The 19,015-nt window shown below is 41.7% G+C and overlaps 1 protein-coding gene and 1 non-coding gene across 2 annotated transcripts; both read left to right on the top strand.

Moving 5' to 3' along the window:
* The first annotated feature begins 2,087 nt into the window (after positions 1-2,087).
* Positions 2,088-18,770, top strand: TOMM20 (translocase of outer mitochondrial membrane 20). The gene is made up of 5 exons (XM_021677355.2): positions 2,088-2,358; positions 6,384-6,430; positions 9,202-9,283; positions 14,230-14,372; positions 16,050-18,770. The coding sequence occupies exons 1-5, from the start codon at positions 2,238-2,240 to the stop codon at positions 16,092-16,094; spliced, it is 438 nt and encodes a 145-aa protein (XP_021533030.1). The 5' UTR covers positions 2,088-2,237; the 3' UTR covers positions 16,095-18,770.
* On the top strand, positions 3,079-3,214 carry LOC135277654 (small nucleolar RNA SNORA14). The gene has a single exon (XR_010345260.1). It is a non-coding gene; the product is annotated as a small nucleolar RNA SNORA14 (small nucleolar RNA).
* Positions 18,771-19,015: the final 245 nt, after the last annotated feature.

Below are 19,015 nucleotides of genomic sequence, written 5' to 3'. Positions count from 1 at the left end.
TGAGGCAGGTGGATCACCAGAGGGCAGGAGCTCAAGACCAGCCTGGCCAATATGGTCAAACCCTGCCTCTACTAAAAATACAAGAATTAGCCAGGCGTGGTGGCACGAACCTGTAATCCCAGCTACTGGGGAGGCTGAGGCAGGGGAATTGCTTGAACCCAGGAGACAGAGGTCGTAGTGAGCTGAGATTGTGCCACTGCACTCTAGCCTGGGTGACAGAGTAAGGCTCCATCTCAAAAAAAAAAAAAAGGCCTGGCGCAGTGGCTCATGCCTGCAATCCCAACACTTTGGAAGGCCGAAGCGGGCAGATTGTGGGGTCAGGAGTTTGAGTCCAGCCTGATCAACATGGTGAAACCCCGTCTCTACTAAAAATACAAAAATCAGCGGGGTGTGGTGGTGCATACCTGTAATGCCAGCCACTCAGGAGGCTGAGGCAGGAGAATCATTTGAACCTGGGAGGCAGAGGTTGCGGTGAGCCGAGATAGCGCCACTGCACTCCAGCCTGGGTGACAGAGCAAGACTCTGTCTAAAAAAAAAAAGTGAAAGAAGGGCTACTTCATAGAGTGGAGCATACCCAAAAGCAAGAGAAGGAACATGTCCACCTTAGGTACAATGCTTGTTTATAACTCAGTAAAAAAAGAATGGGGAACATATGTGCTACTACAAGAACTTGTGACAAAGGATTGGTTTTTTTGTGTTTGTTTTGAGACAAGGTCTCTCACACTCTGTCACCCAGCTTGGAATGTAGTGGTGCAATCATAACTCACTGCAGCCTCGACCTCCTGGAATCAAGGGATTTGCCCCCCTCATCCCCTGTGTAGTTGGGACCACAGGTGTGCGCCATCACACCCGGCTAATTTTAAAATTTTTTTGTAGAGATAGGGTCTCTCCATGTTGCCCAGGCTGGTGTTGAACTCTTGGGCTCAAGCTCTCCGCCCATCTGGGCCTCCCAAATTACTGGGATTACAGGTGTGAGACACTGCACCCCGTCTTTGTCAAAGGACTGCTAATTCTGTGTAACTACTGTCTACTGCAAGAATCGATACTATCCTTAAAGTTAAACTAAGAATTCTTTTGTTCTTAAGATAACGGGACATCAGGACATTTCCTGGGTCTGTTAGGTAAACATTATTAACTTGTTCCCTTCTCTGTAAATAATATATATATATATAGTATATATAATATATACACGGTTTTGTCAGACTGTCTTAACTTTGATCTATATATATCATATATACATGTACATATATAATATGTATCATCTATATACATATATGTACATATATATTTTAAACAGTCCCGGTCTGTTACCAAGGCTGGAGTGCAGTGGTGCAATCTCGGCTCACTGCAAACTCCGCCTCCTGGTTCAAGCGATTCTCCGGCCTCAGCCTCCAGAGTAGCTGAGATTACAGGCGCCCGCCACCATGGCCAGCTAATTTTTGTATTTTTAGTAAAGACGGGTTTCACCATGTTGCCCAGGCTGGTCTCGAACTCCTGGCCTTGAGTGATCTGCCCGCCTCAGTCTCCCAAAGTACTGAGATTACAGGTGTGAGCCACCGTGCCTGGCCTGATCATGTATATGTTTTCATGTGGCTGTAACACAATTCACGTTTTCTATTTTTTCCTTCAATTTCTTGTGTATATTTTTCAAAAAATTGCTCCGTTTAATTTTATTCCAGTCATAATAAAATGAAGCTATTCTGTAACTTTCTTTTGAAATGGAACCACTACGCACAATGGATTGTGGCGACTTGAAAAGCAAGTAAGTACAGTTTAATTTAAACTGACAGCCTGCCTGTGTTATACAAGATGAAGCATTCGCAGTCTGGGACCCTGCATCTTTGTCAGAAACAATTCTGTCAGCTAGTCTTGTGAGTACGTGCACACCAGCAACGCGCCCGTCTCTTCACAGCACTGTTGGTGCGTCTGAAGAAAAGTGCGTGGTCACGTGCAAATATTCCCGATTCCAACGCGTATACCCAGCGGCGCCCGGGAGACGCTGGCGTGGCCCACTGCGCATGCGCAGGAACCAGGCTTGGGGCCTCTGCTCAGGCATTGCCGCGGACGACCTCGGGGTCCTTACTTGATTCGGACCGGAAGTGGCGTGTGCGTGGCCTTTCGGAGTCCCTGGCCCGCGGGCGTGTGGTGTGAGCTGAGCCCCCTGCTCTGAGGGTTTGTGGCCCACGGCTCCTTCGCGGTCCCTGCCGCCATCGCTCACACTCCGCGTTGTAGAGAAGATGGTGGGTCGGAACAGTGCCATCGCCGCTGGTGTATGTGGGGCCCTTTTCATCGGGTACTGCATCTACTTCGACCGCAAAAGACGAAGTGACCCCAACTTTAAGAACAGGCTTCGAGAACGTGAGTGGGTCCCCTCTCCCCTGGCCGGTCCCGCTGCCTCCGGCCGCGGCCTTCCATAGGAGGGTTGTGCCAACTTGAAAAGCAAGGGGTCCTTACCGCCCACCTGCCTGTGGGTCACGCAGGGTGACCGCGTGGTGCGGCTGGCAAGAGGAGATGGCGCTGGCTGCGCCGCTCCCGGGGCTCCAGTGCCCCGCAGGAATTCCCTCCATTTTGGAGGAAGGATTTTTCCCATTTTGTTTTCCCCAAACACTTGAGTCGTGCATATGCACTCTAATTTGTGTTACAGTTTCGGGTGTGTGTAGCGTGGAGAGGAGGTTGTCTCTCTTTGTCGTTCATCTTTTTAAGCCTCTACTCCTAACTCAAAAGTCGTGCATTTTGTTGCGGATTTTAGCGTGAGGCTAAATCCGCATGCTCAGTGCGGTATCATTGTTGCACTCTTTTTTTTTTAAGACGGAGTCTTGCTCTGTCGCTCAGGCTGGAGTGCAGTGGCGCGATCTCGGCTCACTGCCACCTCCGCCTCCCGGGTTCAAGCTATTTTCATGCCTCAGCCTCCCAAGTAGCTGGGATTACAGGCGGCCGCCACCACGCCCGGCTAATCTTTTGTATTTAGTAGAGACGGGTGGTCAGGCTGGTCTCGAACTCCTGACTTCAGATGATCCGCTCGCCTCGGCCTCCAACGTGGTGGGATTACAGGCGTGAGCCACCGCGCCCCGCTCATTGTTGCATTCTTAAACCCTCTTGGTAGCTTCGCTCTAGGGTGCTTCCAAGTTATGAGTGAATGCTATAGAAATTGCAGGGGAGTCCAAAGGGCTGCGCTTCTCCCGTGGCTCAGTCTTATTTCATACCTGCGACATCTTTGAAGAGAGGTCTACCAGAGGGGAATCGTGTCATGAAAACCGTTGTGATCCATCTTGAATTTTGGGAGAATCTTCATTCGCATCACTGAAGAGCAAATTTATTGCAATGAGAAATATTTTTGTAGCTTGATTGTTCAGCCAAAGCAGTTTTTGAAATTAAAATTGTTACATAAGTTACTAAAGCCAGAAAGTACAAAGAAGGGATTGCTGTTTACTTAAGTAACTGTGGTTATTTAATTCAGCTATACCAAGTCATTTCAGGTGTTCAATAGCCATGTGTGGGCAGTGACTCCAGCGCTGATCTTACTAGTGCTCAGAATCAGACATCTGATTCTGATGTTGGGTAGTTTTAGTACTGTTCTTCACACATGGTAATTGATGAATGCTAGAGATTTTTTTATGAGTAGAATTATTTTGCTGTTTGATGTTTTTGTTATCAAGTAAAATTTATTTAATCTCGCAGCCTGTTTAATGGTAACTGTGGCCCTGCGTGGTGGCTCACGCCTGTAATCTCAACACTTGGGGAGGCCGAGGCGGGCGGATCACCTGAGGTCAGGAGTTCGAGGCCAGTGAGGCAAAATCCCATCTCCACTAAAAATAGAAAAATTAGCTGGGCGTGGTGGCATGTGCCTGTAGTCCCAGCTGCTTGGGAGACTGAGGCAGAATTGCTGGAACGTGGAAGGCGTAGGCTGCAGTGAGCAGAGATTGCACCACTCTACTCCCTAGTGGAGACAGAGCAAGATTCTGTCTCCAGAATATATATATGTATATGTAATCAGCCAGTCACGCAATTTTATACACACACACACACAACTTATGACTAAATTTCACTTCCCTGGGTTTCATGATCAGTTTTTTTTGTGTGTGTTTTCTTTTTTTAATTTCCTGTGAGAAGGAATTTGTTTCATCATGATCAGTTTTGTCATTTTCCCTTAATTCTGGTTTAGTAAATTGTGTTTCTCAGTGTTGATCCTATAAACTTGGCATGTTCATTTCTGAGGTGCTGGGGTTTTTTTTTGTTTCTTTGTTTTTTTGAGACAGAGTCTCGCTCTGTCGCCCAGGCTGGAGTGCAGTGGTGTGATCTCAGCTCACTGCAACCTCCGCCTTCCGGGTTCAAACAATTCTGCCTCAGCCTCCCGAGTAGCTGGGACTACAGGTACATGTCACCACACCCGGCTAATTTTTTGTATTTTTAGTAGAGATGGCATTTCACCATGTTGACCAGGCTGGTCTCTCTTTTTTTTTCTTTTTTTTTGAGATGAAGTCTCACTCTGTCACCCAAGCTGGAGTGCAGTGATGCAATCTCGACTCCCTGCAACCTCCACCTCCCAGGTTAAAGCGATTCTCCTGCCTCAACCTCCTAAGTAGCTGGGACTACAGGCGCATGCCATCATGCCCAGCTAATTTTTGTACTTTTAGTAGAGGCAGGGTTTTGCTATGTTGGCCAGGCTGGTCTCGAACTCCTGACCTTGTTATCCACCAGACATGGCCTCCCAGAGTGCTGGGATTACAGGCATGAGCCACTGTGCCCAGCCGTACTTCTTTTAGTGTTATTGTGAGGATTCAGTAACATTAGTATTAGTAGAGACAGGGTTTCTCCATATTGGTCTCAGCTCGCTGCAACCACCCCCTCCCAGGTTCAAGCGATTCTCCTGCCTCAGCCTCCCGAGTAGCTGGGACTACAAGTGTGAGTCACCATGCCTGACTAATTTTTGTATTTTTAGTAGAGGCAGGGTTTCACCATGTTGACCAAGTTGGTCTTGAGCTCCTGACCTCAGGTGATCCGCCCACCTCAGCCTCCCAAAATGCTGGGATTACAGGTGTGAGCCACTGCGCCTGGCTGGTAACACTCATTATTTTCTGCCTTAAGAGAACAAAAACCCATAAGCAAATGGAGGGTCGAATTATGTTCTTTGTTCTTTTTCCCCACAGTTAATTGTGCCATGATGAACACTTAGGCAAGGTAGTTAGAAAAATTGGCCGTCTTCAAATTAATACATAAGATCAATTTTAATGCATATTTTCTGTTGAAACAGCTAGAATTGTATTTAAGCCTTACAGTGGTAGCACTCTATTATGGGAGACGAGTTGGTGTCTGATGCTGGTGTGATTAAATCCAGTGTATAAGGGTTGAATAAGAAAAGGTGCCTTGACCATAGTAAATTAACCACCTGTCTGCAGGTAGGCAGACCTCTTTACTCATGCACTGAGACTTGGATTTGTAGAGTGCTTTAGGGTTTTCAGAGGACATTTTGCTTGTTTCATGGCTTTCCTCATTGTAGTCCTGTACTGTGAGGCAGACCTTATCCTCTGAGTGAGAGATTTGCCCAAGATCACCCAGCTAATAAGTATTGGAGCCTTACATTTTCTAAACTATGTCAGTAAAGACTCTCATCTTTTTTTTTTCTTTTTTTTTAACCCCACAAAAACCTAGTGTCTAAGTAGTTAAGACTCTCTATGTCACTGGTAGGTTTTAGTGATTATCACTTAAGGTGTAGTCCTCCCTTGAATGATTAGTTCCAGAACTTTCCTGGATACCAAAATCTGAGGATGCTCAGGTACCTTTTATTTAATACTATGCTCAGGTACCATATTTAATACTGTGCTCAGGTAGTATTTTCATATAGCCACCATGTGCCTCTGTACACTTTAGATTATCTCTGGATTACTTATAATACCTAATATGATGTACATGCTATGTAAATAGGTTAACAATTTTTTTTTAATCCTCAAATTTTTTTAAGGATGCCAGTTAGTTTTCAACATTTAATAAAGATATAATCTGGCATATTTCAGTAATAAAACTTCCTAATACTAGTCCCCTAATTCTTGCCCTTGTTACATGTCCTCTGGTTGGAGGGGGGGACTTGATCTGCTTATTGTAATTACTTTAGAAATCCAGCTGTTGGAGTGATCTCCATCTTGTGAATTGCTAGATCTTCTACACCAAAGGGCAGGAGAATGCTCCTGTCCAGTGTCACATTGCCTACAGCTCATTGACCAGAACTGTTCATATGGCTTTGATAGATCACAAGGCCAGGGTGGGATAGATTCCTAGACTTAGAAATGTTTTACAAGTGGAATTAATGACTGCCACAACAATTAGAATTCTTTTGATTCCCATTTTTATAATGACAAAATGAAAATATAACATTACATTTCTTGTAGGAAGAAAGAAACAGAAGCTTGCCAAGGAGAGAGCTGGGCTTTCCAAGGTAATGGTCTGGTTTCTGTTTAAATTATGTATTTTCTAGAAATATTATTTTAAAATCTGTAACTGGAAATGTAATTAAAATGTAATTGGAAAAAGCTAGTTGATGCTGGACATTGCTTTTTTATTTTAAAATACAGCTTATTGGGGGTGGAGGAGAAGTGGGTTAAAATTAAAATAAAATACAGCTTATTTTTAGGAGTAAGTGAATAATATAGTTCCACTGCAAATTATCCAGTCCTTTATTATTTCTTTTGTTGGCCATAATAACAAACAGCCTATTGTATGATGTCGAACTCCTGATAATTAAGGGACAAGATAATGGTTTCAAGACATTTGCTCCAAAAGATGTAAAGTTCTTAATCAGCTGCTTCAAAGTGATACAGTAAAAAAACTTAAGATTTAATTTTTCTTGCTCCAACTTCCTTTAAAAGAACCATGGGTTATTATTTCAAAAGTTATTCGAGATTACTCAGGCCCACTGATCCAGAATCCCAGTGTCCTGACAGATTTTTGCCTTGTTGGAGTACACACTACGGATATAAAACTTGTAATTTTATTGGCTGGGCGTGGTGGCTCACACCTGTAATCCTAGTACTTTGGGCTGCTGAGGCAGGCGGATCACAAGGTTAGGAGTTCGAGACCAGCCTGACCAGCATGGTGAAACCCTGTCTCTACTAAAAATACAAAAATTAGCCAGGCCTAGTGGTGTGCACCTGTAATTCCAGCTACTCAGGAGGCTGAGGCAGGAGAATCGCTTGGACCCAAGAGGCAGAGCTTGCAGTGAGCTGAGATCACGCCATGGCACTCCAGTTTGGGCTACATAGCGAGACTCCGTCTAAAAAACACACACACACATAAATAATTTTTCTTTTCGGCCGGGCGTGGTGGCTCACACCTGTAATCCCAGCACTTTGGGAGGCTGAGGCAGGTGGATCACGAGGTCAAGAGATCGAGACCATCCTGGTCAACATGGTGAAACCCCGTCTCTACTAAAAATACAAAAAATTATCTGGGCATGGTGGCACGTGCCTGTAATCCCAGCTACTCAAGAGGCTGAGGCAGGAGAATTGCCTGAACCCAGGAGGCAGAGGTTGTGGTGAGCCGATATCACGCCATTGCACTCCAGCCTGGGTAACGAGAGCGAAACTCCGTCTCAAAAATAATAATAATAATAATAATTTATCTTTTCATAGATCCTGAGTTCTTGATTATTTTTAATGACTATGTAGGTCTATATTTTTGGTAGAGACGAGGTTTTACTATGTCGGCCAGGATGGTCTTGATCTCCTGATCTCGTGATCCACCTGCCTTGCCTCCCAAAGTGCTGGGATTACAGGTGTGAGCCACCGTGCTCAGCCAGTCGTTTTTTTTTTCAGCATGTTGAGGCAAGGAAAAATTAAGTCACCCAATATTTTTTGTTATTTTGAAACAGTTGTGTAAACATAGCCAGTGGACTGGACATGGTAATAGTGAAGTGAAAATGGGAGGGAACTACTTTGTTGTTCTAATAGGTTCAGACTACCTTTCTGAAATGTGTAATATGTTTATTATGCTTTTGCTAACTTTTTCTTTCTAAGGGCGTAGGAAAATAGATTGAGACATGCACCGGTATGTATTTTTAGATTCAGGAATAGAATTAAATTCTTGCTATATGCTGAGATAGTTCATAAAAGATGTCTCCACTCAGAAATTTAAATCTTTTCACTTATGTTGGCTAATAAGAATATATACAAGCTGGGCGTGATGGCTTATGCCTGTAATCCTAGCACTTTTAATTTTTAATTTTAATTTTTTTTGAAACGGGGTCTCACCCTGTCACCCAGACTGGAGTGCAGTAGTGGTGCAATCACAGCTCACTGTAGTGTTCACCTCCTGGATTCAAGCAATCCTGCCTTAGTAGCTGGACTACAGGCATGCATCGCCATGCCCAGCTAATTTTTAATCTTTTTGTAGAGAGAGGCTGAGGTAGTAGGATCACTTAAACCTGAGAGGTGAAGGCACTGAGCTGTGATCACACTACTGCACGACAGCCTGGGTGACAGAGTGAAACCCTGTCTAAAAAAACAGTCTTTTAGATGCATGTAAAATCTAGGCTGAGCGGTGGCTCATACCTGTAATCCTAGCACTTTGGGAGGTCAAGATGGGTGGATCATCTGAGGTCAGTTCAAGACCAGCCTGGCCAACGTTGCAAAACCCCATTTCTACTAAAAATACAATAATTAGCTGGGCATGGTGGTGAGTGCCTGTAATCCCAGCTACTCAGAAGGCTGAGGCAGGAGAATTGTTTGAACCCGGGAGGTGGAGGTGGCAGTGAGCTGGGATTGTGCCACTCTACTCCAGCCTGGGTGACAGCACTAGACTCTGTCTCAAAAATGTACTGGAAAAAAAACAAAAACAAAAACAAAAAAATCTATATAAAATAATGTTGAATTAGGAGGACAAATTGATTACAGTTAGATAAAAATCTACAATAATGGCAGTCAAAACATAGTGTAAATATTAAAGTGCGTAGATGGTATAGATAGATTTTGCACTCTTTTCTCTTTACATCCGAGTTAGAGCTTTCTAAGAATTACTCAAATACAAATTTAATAAGTTTTTTCTTTTATTCATTTGAGTGCAGATAAACTCTTAATTTCTACAGGTGTTGTTCAGGAGTAAATTTCTTCTGGCCTTCTTTAGAGTGAGTGACTTGGTTTTTGTTGTTTTGTTGATACCTGGTTATACCCCTGGCATAATTGTGGTGTCAGTTATTAAATGTTTTATTTCCAGTTACCTGACCTTAAAGATGCTGAAGCTGTTCAGAAATTCTTCCTTGAAGAAATACAACTTGGTGAAGAATTACTAGCTCAAGGTAATAGTTATTGAAAAGCTAAGGAACTAGGTAGAATTTCTCACACTAATGTAAATTTATGATGATAAGGGGCTTTGTTTTTGTAGTTTGGATATTCAAAAAGGTACTCCAAATATCTCAAGACAAGTTTTTAGGAACTTAATAATTGGAAGATTATTTTGTGTAAGGCTGGCTCTACAAAGAAATATTCCTTGTGGGATATTGTTGTCCATAATATATTTTAAGTGAGTTTTAGGTTTTCTTATTATATGATATAGAAGATACAGTAAGTTTTTACAAATAAAGTTTGGTTCTGTTACTCTGAAGTAGTTTCTAATGTATAGCCATAGTGCAATATATAAATAGTAACTGAAGGAATATACTCCTCAACTCCTTCATCTAATCTTCAGGTCTTTTCCAGTATTTATAGGAAGGAATGGCTAATGTAAGGTCCCAGAGAAGGTTAATTTACCTAATCAAGGTCACACGGTGAGTTCATGACCCCTTATTTCAGAACCAACTTGTTATCTGATTCAGAATTTAGCCTTTTCGTTACATTGTACTTCATTTATTTCATCAACAGTGTTAAGAAGTTTCTAAAAATTATTCTATCTTTAAAGTTCAACTATGTAATTTAAATTATCAAATTGACTCACGTGAGAACCATAATTTACTCAGGCATTAATCTTCAATAGTAGATTTGAAGTAGTTACTATCATAAATAAAACTGCTATCAAATATTAATTTTTAAATGTGTTTGCTGTATCAATAGATTTAGATAGAATTGAACTGCATGATGTGGGGCATTTGTGTGTGAATGGGTTTTTTGTTTTTTTTTTTCTTTTATGGGAAGAATTTAATTTATTTAAAATGGTGGCAACTAACTTTTTATCATGTCCACCCTTTGCCAAGAAATACTTTTTGGATATAAATAGAATTGCTCAATTAAATTGACCTAAAGAGTCACAGTACTCGAATTGCTGACAGACTCGGAAAGATTAAAAATCAGTGAGTAGGGACAGGCACAGTGACTCCTGCCAGTAATCCCAGCACTTTGGAAAGCTGAGGCAGGAGGATTGCTGGAAGCCAGGAGTTTGAGACCAGCATAGAAGTGAGACCCTCATCTCTACAGTGAATGAGAAAATAAGCCAGGTGCAGTAGTATGCACCTGTAGTCCCAGCTACTCAGAGACTGAAGTAGGATCCCTTGAACCTGGGAGTTTGAGGCTCCATTGAGCCATGATAGTGCCATTGCGTTCCAGCCTAGGCAACAGAGTGAGATGCTGTCTCTTAAAAACTGTATACGTAAAATCTGTAACTGCAGAGGAGTACAAGATAGGTGCCAATCAGGAAACATGTCCAGGTGTTCTACAGGCATCACACTTCAGTTTCTCCAGCAATTCTAGAGAGAGGACACAGGCATTGGGGAAAGGGAGAGCATTCCCCCTCAGTGCTAAAGCAGTGCTTCATACTGAGTTGCACTGTTCCTTGTGTCATATAACACTGGGTTTGATCTTCCTATGCTGTGTGATAGATGGATTTTATGATCTTGGTGCTGTTGTATTAACAAAATTTACCACTTACGATCTGGCTATCCGGTCAGCAAAAGTTGTAGCAACATTTGCTTTGCACAGGAAGGGAGAGCTCTAGATGACAGGATCACTGCAACTGAGGTTATGTCAATGTACCCTCTTCAGCATTGTTGCAAAATCTGCAGAAAAGGTAATCGACAGTGCAAGTTTAGAAGAGATTTAATTATGGTGTGTATTCACAAGCAGGAACTGAGCCAATCTTTTGATTACTACAGCTCTAAACTGACGGTCAGTGGAGCACTGCAACCCTCGGGTGGATCTCTTGTGATGTGTATCACTACATCATTTCAATACCTGGGAAAGGAATTGGCCACCATCAAGCAAGATGGTGCCTGCAATGATCTACATAATTGGAGTATCCCAAAACATACGTAGATGGGACAGTCATAGTCCTCACACTGGCAGTGGAGATTCACCTGTTTCTGATGACGGTCGAGAGTTCAGAAAGCTCTTGGGAACCTTTACTTATACTCAGGTGCCATCAATTACCCCGCAGTACTCAAAATTTTACCCAAAATGTTTCTCAGTCTTTCCACAGCAGCCAGTTGGTAGAACAAAAACATATACCGTCATATACCAGATTTAAGAGCCTGGAAAGAACACCAGAGTGACTGTCCTGATACCCAGGCTTGCCGTCAGCTGACAGGGTCAAGTGCATTGGGTATGGTGGTAGAGATACTCCCTAAGGCATACTTAATATCCTCAGCTTGCTGGGGAAAAATTAGTAAGGTTGATTTGAAATTGTTTTCTCTCTCTTTATTTTATTTTATATTTTGAAATGGAGTTTCACTCTGTCACCTGAAGTACATGGAGTGCAGTGGTGAGATCTTGGCTCACTGCAACCTCCGCCTCCCAGGTTCAAGTGATTCTCCTGCCTCAACCTCCTCAGTAGCTGGGATTACAGGCATGCGCCACAACGCCTGGCTAATTTTTTTAATGTTTTTGGTAGAGATAGGGTTTGACCATGTTGGTCAGGCTGGTCTCGAGTGCCTGAACTCAAGTGATCTGCCTGCCTTGGCCTCCCAAAGTATTGGGATTATAGGCATGAGCCCATTCATACTCTTTAAGATCAATTAACTGTGAATTTATATCATGGAAAATTGTTTGGTAAATAAAAAGAAAAATTAGTAAAAAATGATCTTAATGGTATTAAGAACTGCAAAAGGTCTGAGCTATTTATTTACTTACTTATTTGAGACAGAGTCTCACTATTTTTATTTATTATTTATTTGAGATGGAGTCTCACTCTGTCAACCAGGCAGGAGTGCAATGGCTTGATCTCGGCTCACTGCAACCTTCACCTCCCAGGTTCAAGCGATTCTCATTCCTCAGCCTCCCAAGTAGCTAGGATTACAGGTGTGCATCACCATGCCCAGCTAATTTTTGTATTTTTAGTAGAGGCAGTGTTTCACCATGTTGGCCATGCTGATCTTGAACTCCTGACCTCAGGTGAGCCACCATGCCTGGCCAGGTCTGAGATTTACCTTACTTGCATGGTAACAAGTATAGTCTGCCCCAGTTTCATGGATGCTGGCAGAAGACGTGAGACCACTGGGCTAGAGACAAAGGATAGCTTGTTATTCACTGCAGTAACAGTAACAAGGTTACTGGCGTTTGTACTGGTTCCCCAGGCCGCAGTTCCTATAGGCAATGCAGAAGGTGAGGTGACACCTGCACATGTAGCGGGTTGCATACAGGAGAGGAACCCTGAAGTTAAGGAAACTAAATTTTTATGATGAGCAGTAACATATGCCCCTTTCCCTACATATAGGTAATGTTGCAAACCTGCCTTTGCTCCAGAGGGAGGCATTATATATTCTGAGGTTGTTCACTGTATAAACATCCTTGGGAAGATAATTTGGAGCAAAGGCAGTGAATGTTTCTGCTCAGAAGTGCAGAAATGTGAGAGACTTGTGGAGAATTGTCCCTTTGCTTGTATTGTTATTTTTTAAAAATAGATGTAACGGAGTTATTTTTATGGAATGCACATTAAGATATTTTCTCTCGCAGAACCTCCTATATAAAAGACTGCTTAATTTAAAATATTTAACAGCATAATTTTGGTCAAATAATTTGGGACAGTTTTTTGGAGTTTTATTTAAAGTGGAATTAGGGCAGAGTGCGGTGGCTCATGCCTATAATTTCAGCACATTGGGAGGCCGAGGCAGGAGGATTACTTGAGTCCAGGAGTTTGAGACCAGTCTGGGCAACATAGTGAGACCACCATGTCTACAAAAAAAAAATAAGCAAAATTAGCCTGGTATGGTGGCACACACCTATTGTCCTAGCTACTTGGAAGGCTGAGGTGGGACGATTACTTGAGGCCAGGAAGTTGAAGCTGCAGTGAGCCAAGATTGTACCATTGTACTCCATCCTGCATGACAGAGGGAGAGCCTGTCTTAAAAGGAGCACATAGGCTGGGCGCGGTGGCTCACGCCTATAATCCCAGCACTTTGGGAGGCTGAGGCAGGTGGATCACGAGGTCAAGAGATCGAGACCATCCTGGTCAACAAGGTGAAACCCCGTCTCTACTAAAAATACAAAAATTAGTTGGGCATGGTGGTGCGCACCTATAGTCCCAGCTACTCGGGAGGCTGAGGCAGGATAATTGCTTGAACCCAGGAGGCAGAGGTTGTGGTGAGCCGAGATCATGCCATTGCACTCCAGTCTGGGTAGCAAGAGTGAAACTCCGTCTCAAAAAAAAAAAAAAAAAAAAAAAAGGAGCACATAGCAGATACTTAATATTTGTTGGATTAAGTGAACTTTGAAAAACCGTAAGCCTTAAGTATTTTTTTCTTTCAAAAGTATGTGTCTGTTAAAGGAAATTCATAAATGAGAAGAAAATAATCCCTCCCACTCAGTGTTAATCATGACTTTATTTGTCCTGTCATACTTCATTAGTATGACCATTTTTCCTACTAGTATCACTTAAAATTTTGTTTTCCTCCCATGTGATACCATTCAGATAGTACAAAGGGTTGGCTTAATGTAAAATTGGGTCTTCTTTCCACCTCAGGCTCCAGTCTTCTAGTTGTCTGTTACAGAAAAGTACTATTTGATTGTTAGCAATTGTCTATGTAGTCTTTCAGAAATATTCCAAGCATGTAAATAGTAATATGCATTGACATTTTTTATGCCTCGATTTCCCCCTTCTGTATGTATGTTTCAAACACTTCCATATCAGTACATGTAGTCTGACTCATTCTTGTTAGTGGTTTCATAATGTTTATTGATTTGAATGCACTATAGGTTATTTCAAGTATTTTACTTGCCTAGTGTTTTTGGTTGGCATCATTTGGAAGATAGTGTGTCAAGTTAATTTTTGGCAAAGGCCAAGGCTTTTCAAGTTACATGTAATTTTATGTAAATCTTACAGGGGAATATGAGAAGGGAGTAGACCATCTGACGAATGCAATTGCTGTGTGTGGACAGCCACAGCAGTTACTGCAGGTCTTACAGCAAACTCTTCCACCACCAGTGTTCCAGATGCTTCTGACTAAGCTCCCAACAATTAGTCAGGTAAGGAATTGAAATGTTATGACATAAAAGTGAGTAGGATTTTGAATCGAATAATTAGCGACATTTTAAAATGAGCCTGGTGAACATGATGAAATAAACTCATCTGTATGATGAAAACAATATGGGAGATGTCAGTGCTTGACGTTTTCTTCCCTAATGGCAAACATCCAGATGACTGGGCATCAGGTCTAGCGATTGTGCCCTGGAGGTGGATCAGTAAGTGTGTGTCTTGATGATAAGTCTCAGGTCTTCATATTCAAATGTCCAAATTCAGGTCACTCTTGGCTACTTTGTACGTCTAGCTTTCTGCATACTCTTCTAGGAGACCATGCGTTCAGTCAGGTGATCTGACAAATGACCCTAGATAGCTGTAGCCTAGACATGAGGGTATGCGAGAGCATGGATTCCCTCTGACCTCACTTGTGTGAAGGCACAGTGCCTCTGCTTCTGCTGAGGTGTGCTTTGAGTTTGGAGCTATTCGATGACATCCCCAAATCCCCACTCAAAAATGCAAAATACCATTAATATACTGTAAAAGATTAGTTTATGTGTAAATTAGGAGTTAATTAAAAATTCTGTTCATTTTGAGTTCTTTTCAAGGCACCCAAATGATTCTGCTTTTTGGAATAATGTGTCTATTACATGTGTTGATTTCCCAAGTTGGTGTGATTAAAAACAGTGAGTGGTGATAGGAAGTATTTACAGAACTTTATAATTAGTAACTGGTTAATTTTTCAAACTGATTTTTACTCAGTTGAATTGGAAAAAGACTGGAAAGAAAGTAAAGGTCCTAATGATTTGAGGGAACGAGTTGAAAAACCAAGGACTTGGTCTAAATTGTTTTTATTTCGACTAATGGGGTTCTAGTTCTAGAGGATTCCTACCGGCATTGTCAGTTGAATATCATATGCTATTTGAAAGGCAGCAGAGCATAGTACTTTTGGAAAATTGGCCTGAGGGCAATATCTTTTGTAATATTTGTGAATTCATTATGAAGCCTAATTCCTTTCTATAAAAATGGCCTGCCTTCTTTACTCAGTTATCCCATGTTATCTGGAAATATCTTCAGAATGCTAATTTGAGAGTACTCTATTCCTTCTTCATTAGCCTGTGAGCATTTCTGTGCTAAAAAGGGGACATACTTGGAGCACAAAATGATCTGTAAAACAGTAATTAGTGTTCTGAGTTTGCCGGGGAGTGAAGAGAGATCTTAAATTGTTTTTGGTTTTAGTTACATAATTGACTAATGTTATGTATGATGGCTGGCTACGGTGGCACTGGCCGGGCATGGTGGCACAAGTCTGTGGTCCCAGCTACTCAGGAGGCTGTGGTGGGAAGAATCGCTTGAGCCCAGGAGGCAGAGGTTGCATGCAGTGAGCTGAGATCGTGCTACTGCACTCCAACCTGGGTGACAGAGACCCCATCTGAATTAAAAATACATATAATGTAATGCTCTGCCTCCTTTGTTAACTTGGCGTTTGAAGTGGGACTGAGAGTAGTATGAACATTGTTTTCTTGGCTGCTGACAGTGTGTAAAGTGTTACATTTTGAATTAAATGCAGAGTGGGTGAACTTTACCAAGATTGGATTCTTTGACTGCAAAGAGCATTTTATGTTGAACTTAGAATCCTGATTCAATGCTTATGACACTTAAAAAAATTATTTTTTCTCTTTCAGAGAATTGTAAGTGCTCAGAGCTTGGCTGAAGATGACGTGGAATGAGAAATAAATGTCAACCTAATAAAATCTTAGTTAAAAATATTTTAAAAATTCTTGGTAGTTGAGCAGCTCTGGGGGAATAAGGGCAAATAATGCTTATTATGAACTACACTGAAATCTACCAAAGTTAATGTTTACTTTGTGTAGATCCGTTTGTCTATTTTATTTATTTTTCCCAGTGAAAAGTGTATTTTGATAGAGAGCTTGTCATTTTATAAATACACTATGAGTTACTGAAATATCACGGATTTTGTTTATTCCTGAAACATAGTTAAACTGTATATATGACATGGCTTATGTTAAAAATACCCAGTGCTCAGTTTTGGAGGATAGGAGAAACTGAAGGATGAAGAATGTACACTTTTTAAATTTTAGCTCATACATTTTGCTGTAAATCTGGAAATTTGATAGACTTGATTGTGTTTGTGAAAACTGAGCATTAAAGTTTTTGAGTGATCATTTTTCATTTAATTTCTGAGACATAAATATGTGAGGTGTGCTGCTGTGCTGTGTTAATTCCATTCCCTTTCTGTGTATCAGTCTTGAAATGTTTTGTTTAAATCAGTGGGCTTAATGTGTTCTGGGTATTTATCTCCTTGTATTTTAAATATACGTAGTTGCAGATAGCACCGGGAATTAGATCTATGTACACGCCTAACCTAGCCTCGTGAGCTTCGCCAGTTCATGTGTGCTCACTTTCCTTTGTTACATGAGAGAATGCGACTGCTGACCACTGAAGTGTCCCTTTCAGCTTCTGGTTCAGTGGGTTCTGTTGAGCATCTTTAAATCCACCTTAACCTGAGGAATGTATGTGGGCAACCAGGCCTTGCGTTTTTTTATATTCTGAATTTTGCATGCTTGCCTGACTTAGTATTTCCAAATTGATCTTCTTTTTAATGATGTAACTATCTATTGTTGATTTTCACTGAAATTACATGATTCTGTCACTACTCTGTAAATTAATCTGAAACTTTTAAGGTAACTGGGATGATTTGCTTGTAAAAGTGTTTTTGGCCTTCTGCTTTTATCTTCAATGTACCTCCTTAATCCGACTTCAACTTGATTAATTTATCTTGTGAAATGATGAGAGTAAGTTGCAACCCTGTGACTGAAAACTTGAAAAGGGTGGAGCAGGTGGGACCTCTTGTTCTCAAATAGTGACATATTCTCCATAGTCAGAGATTCCGTTTCGGAACTGAGTAAGGATCCTTGGTACTTGGTGGCATCTGTTGAACTGAATAGCATTTCTCATTGTAAAGATTGCCTTTATTCTGTCTAAAAGTCTGTGGAGAGATCCCAAAGACGTCCTGTGTACTAGGTATTTTATTTTGGTTTACTTACAAACTCTTAATCGTTCCTCATCTTGGGTTTTTGTGGTGTAGTGGAAAGAGAAACAGTTCTAGTTTCTGCCTCTAATTAGCCGCACAGCCTTGAGCAAGTCACATTTCATCTCTGAACTTACCTCTACTATTAGATTAGGTGACTCACATTTAAGGACTTTTCTCGGGTATCTTGAGGATTTGTGATCCTGAACCCTTAAACTGCTTTTTTGGTGATGCAGGATGTTTTTTGGTGCAGGGAGGGGGGTTGGCCAGTAGAAACATGCCAGTCAGTTTTACTAGTGGGATCCCGTATCCAAAGCAGCGTAGTGGTGATTGGTCAGTGATTAACCAGGCAGCTAAGAAGTCTTAGGCACCAGTCCAGACATATATAGGAGGAGCAGTTAGAGGGAGAGCACGGGTGGGAAAGGGAGCAAGCAGCTGACAGCTCAGCAAGGAAAGAAAGAATGGGCTCAGAAAGGAGGGCCGGCTGGAGGAGTGATGGGCAGCTCAGGTTTGGGGAGGGCAGAAACACCATTTCCTTGGGAACTGGAGTGCAGTATGACCTGGCTCTGAACATACTGGCTTTGCTGTAATGCTTGAAAAGGCAACGATGCCTTCATTTTATAGCTCATTAAGCCAAGTACATTTTCTTATTTAAATGACAACTTTGGTGCTTTAAAATGAAGTACCACTTTTTAAAGCTAGCTGTGTCAAAAAAAAAAATCAGCGTTTTCTTTCTCTCAGAAATGTAATTGTCAAACACTATCCGTTCCCACTTTAAGTTTTACAGGGTGATAGAATCAGGTCATCGTGATGCTAGCCAAATGGTTCTCAGCAAGTGAGAACGAAAAAAACCCACATTTCAATGGAGTAATAAACAGCTTGAATGTTTCCATGTGCTAATGTTGCACACTTATGAAAAACAAAAACTTTGGAAATGGAAAATAATGTATTAGTGCAACAGTTGACATGCTTCTTTGGGCAAAGATACATTGTTTTGTTTCACAGTTTGTACTTAAAGGACATTTAAAACAACTTACTGGCTGTAGCAATGCTGGCCTGTTGACTGATAACTAGAACTTCGTTCTTACGTAAAGTGTGTAAAACCTAGTAAAGCGTGCATAGTAGGCAGTCAGTAAATATTTGGTTTATTTTACCATCTTCCTGCCTGCCATCCTGACTTGATTAAATCAACCTGTGGACCAGAATGTTAATGAGATGTTACTGCAGAAGAGATTGAGAAAATTGGTATATCATGCAAATAACATACAGAATCTTTTTGTAACGTTAAAAGTTGCAGTTTTATTATTGCTTGTGCCTCAACTGTTTAAGTGAATATTAAAGGGCTTGGAGAAAACTTTGGCTTGGTGTGTGTTTGCAGAAGTGAACTCTGCTGAATTTGATGACTTTAAAGCTGTGGGGTTTTTCTTGTTAATGTCCCTTTGAGGGTGTCTAGAGCCGCTTCTCTGCCAGGAGAATGCACATTTGCCTAAGATTCCACGTGAAGAACAACTGCTGTAGCGTCAGTACCCGAGTAGTGGTGGTCCAGCTTCGGGAGATAGCAGTCACCTGAAGGCCCGTTAAAACAGATTTGTGAGAGGA

Source organism: Aotus nancymaae, unplaced genomic scaffold (assembly GCF_030222135.1).
Source record: "Aotus nancymaae isolate 86718 unplaced genomic scaffold, 86718_ANA_hifiasm-v0.15.2.pri h1tg000032l_0, whole genome shotgun sequence".
Classification (NCBI taxonomy): Eukaryota; Metazoa; Chordata; class Mammalia; order Primates; family Aotidae; genus Aotus; species Aotus nancymaae.
This window is presented reverse-complemented; position numbering and strand designations above follow the sequence as displayed.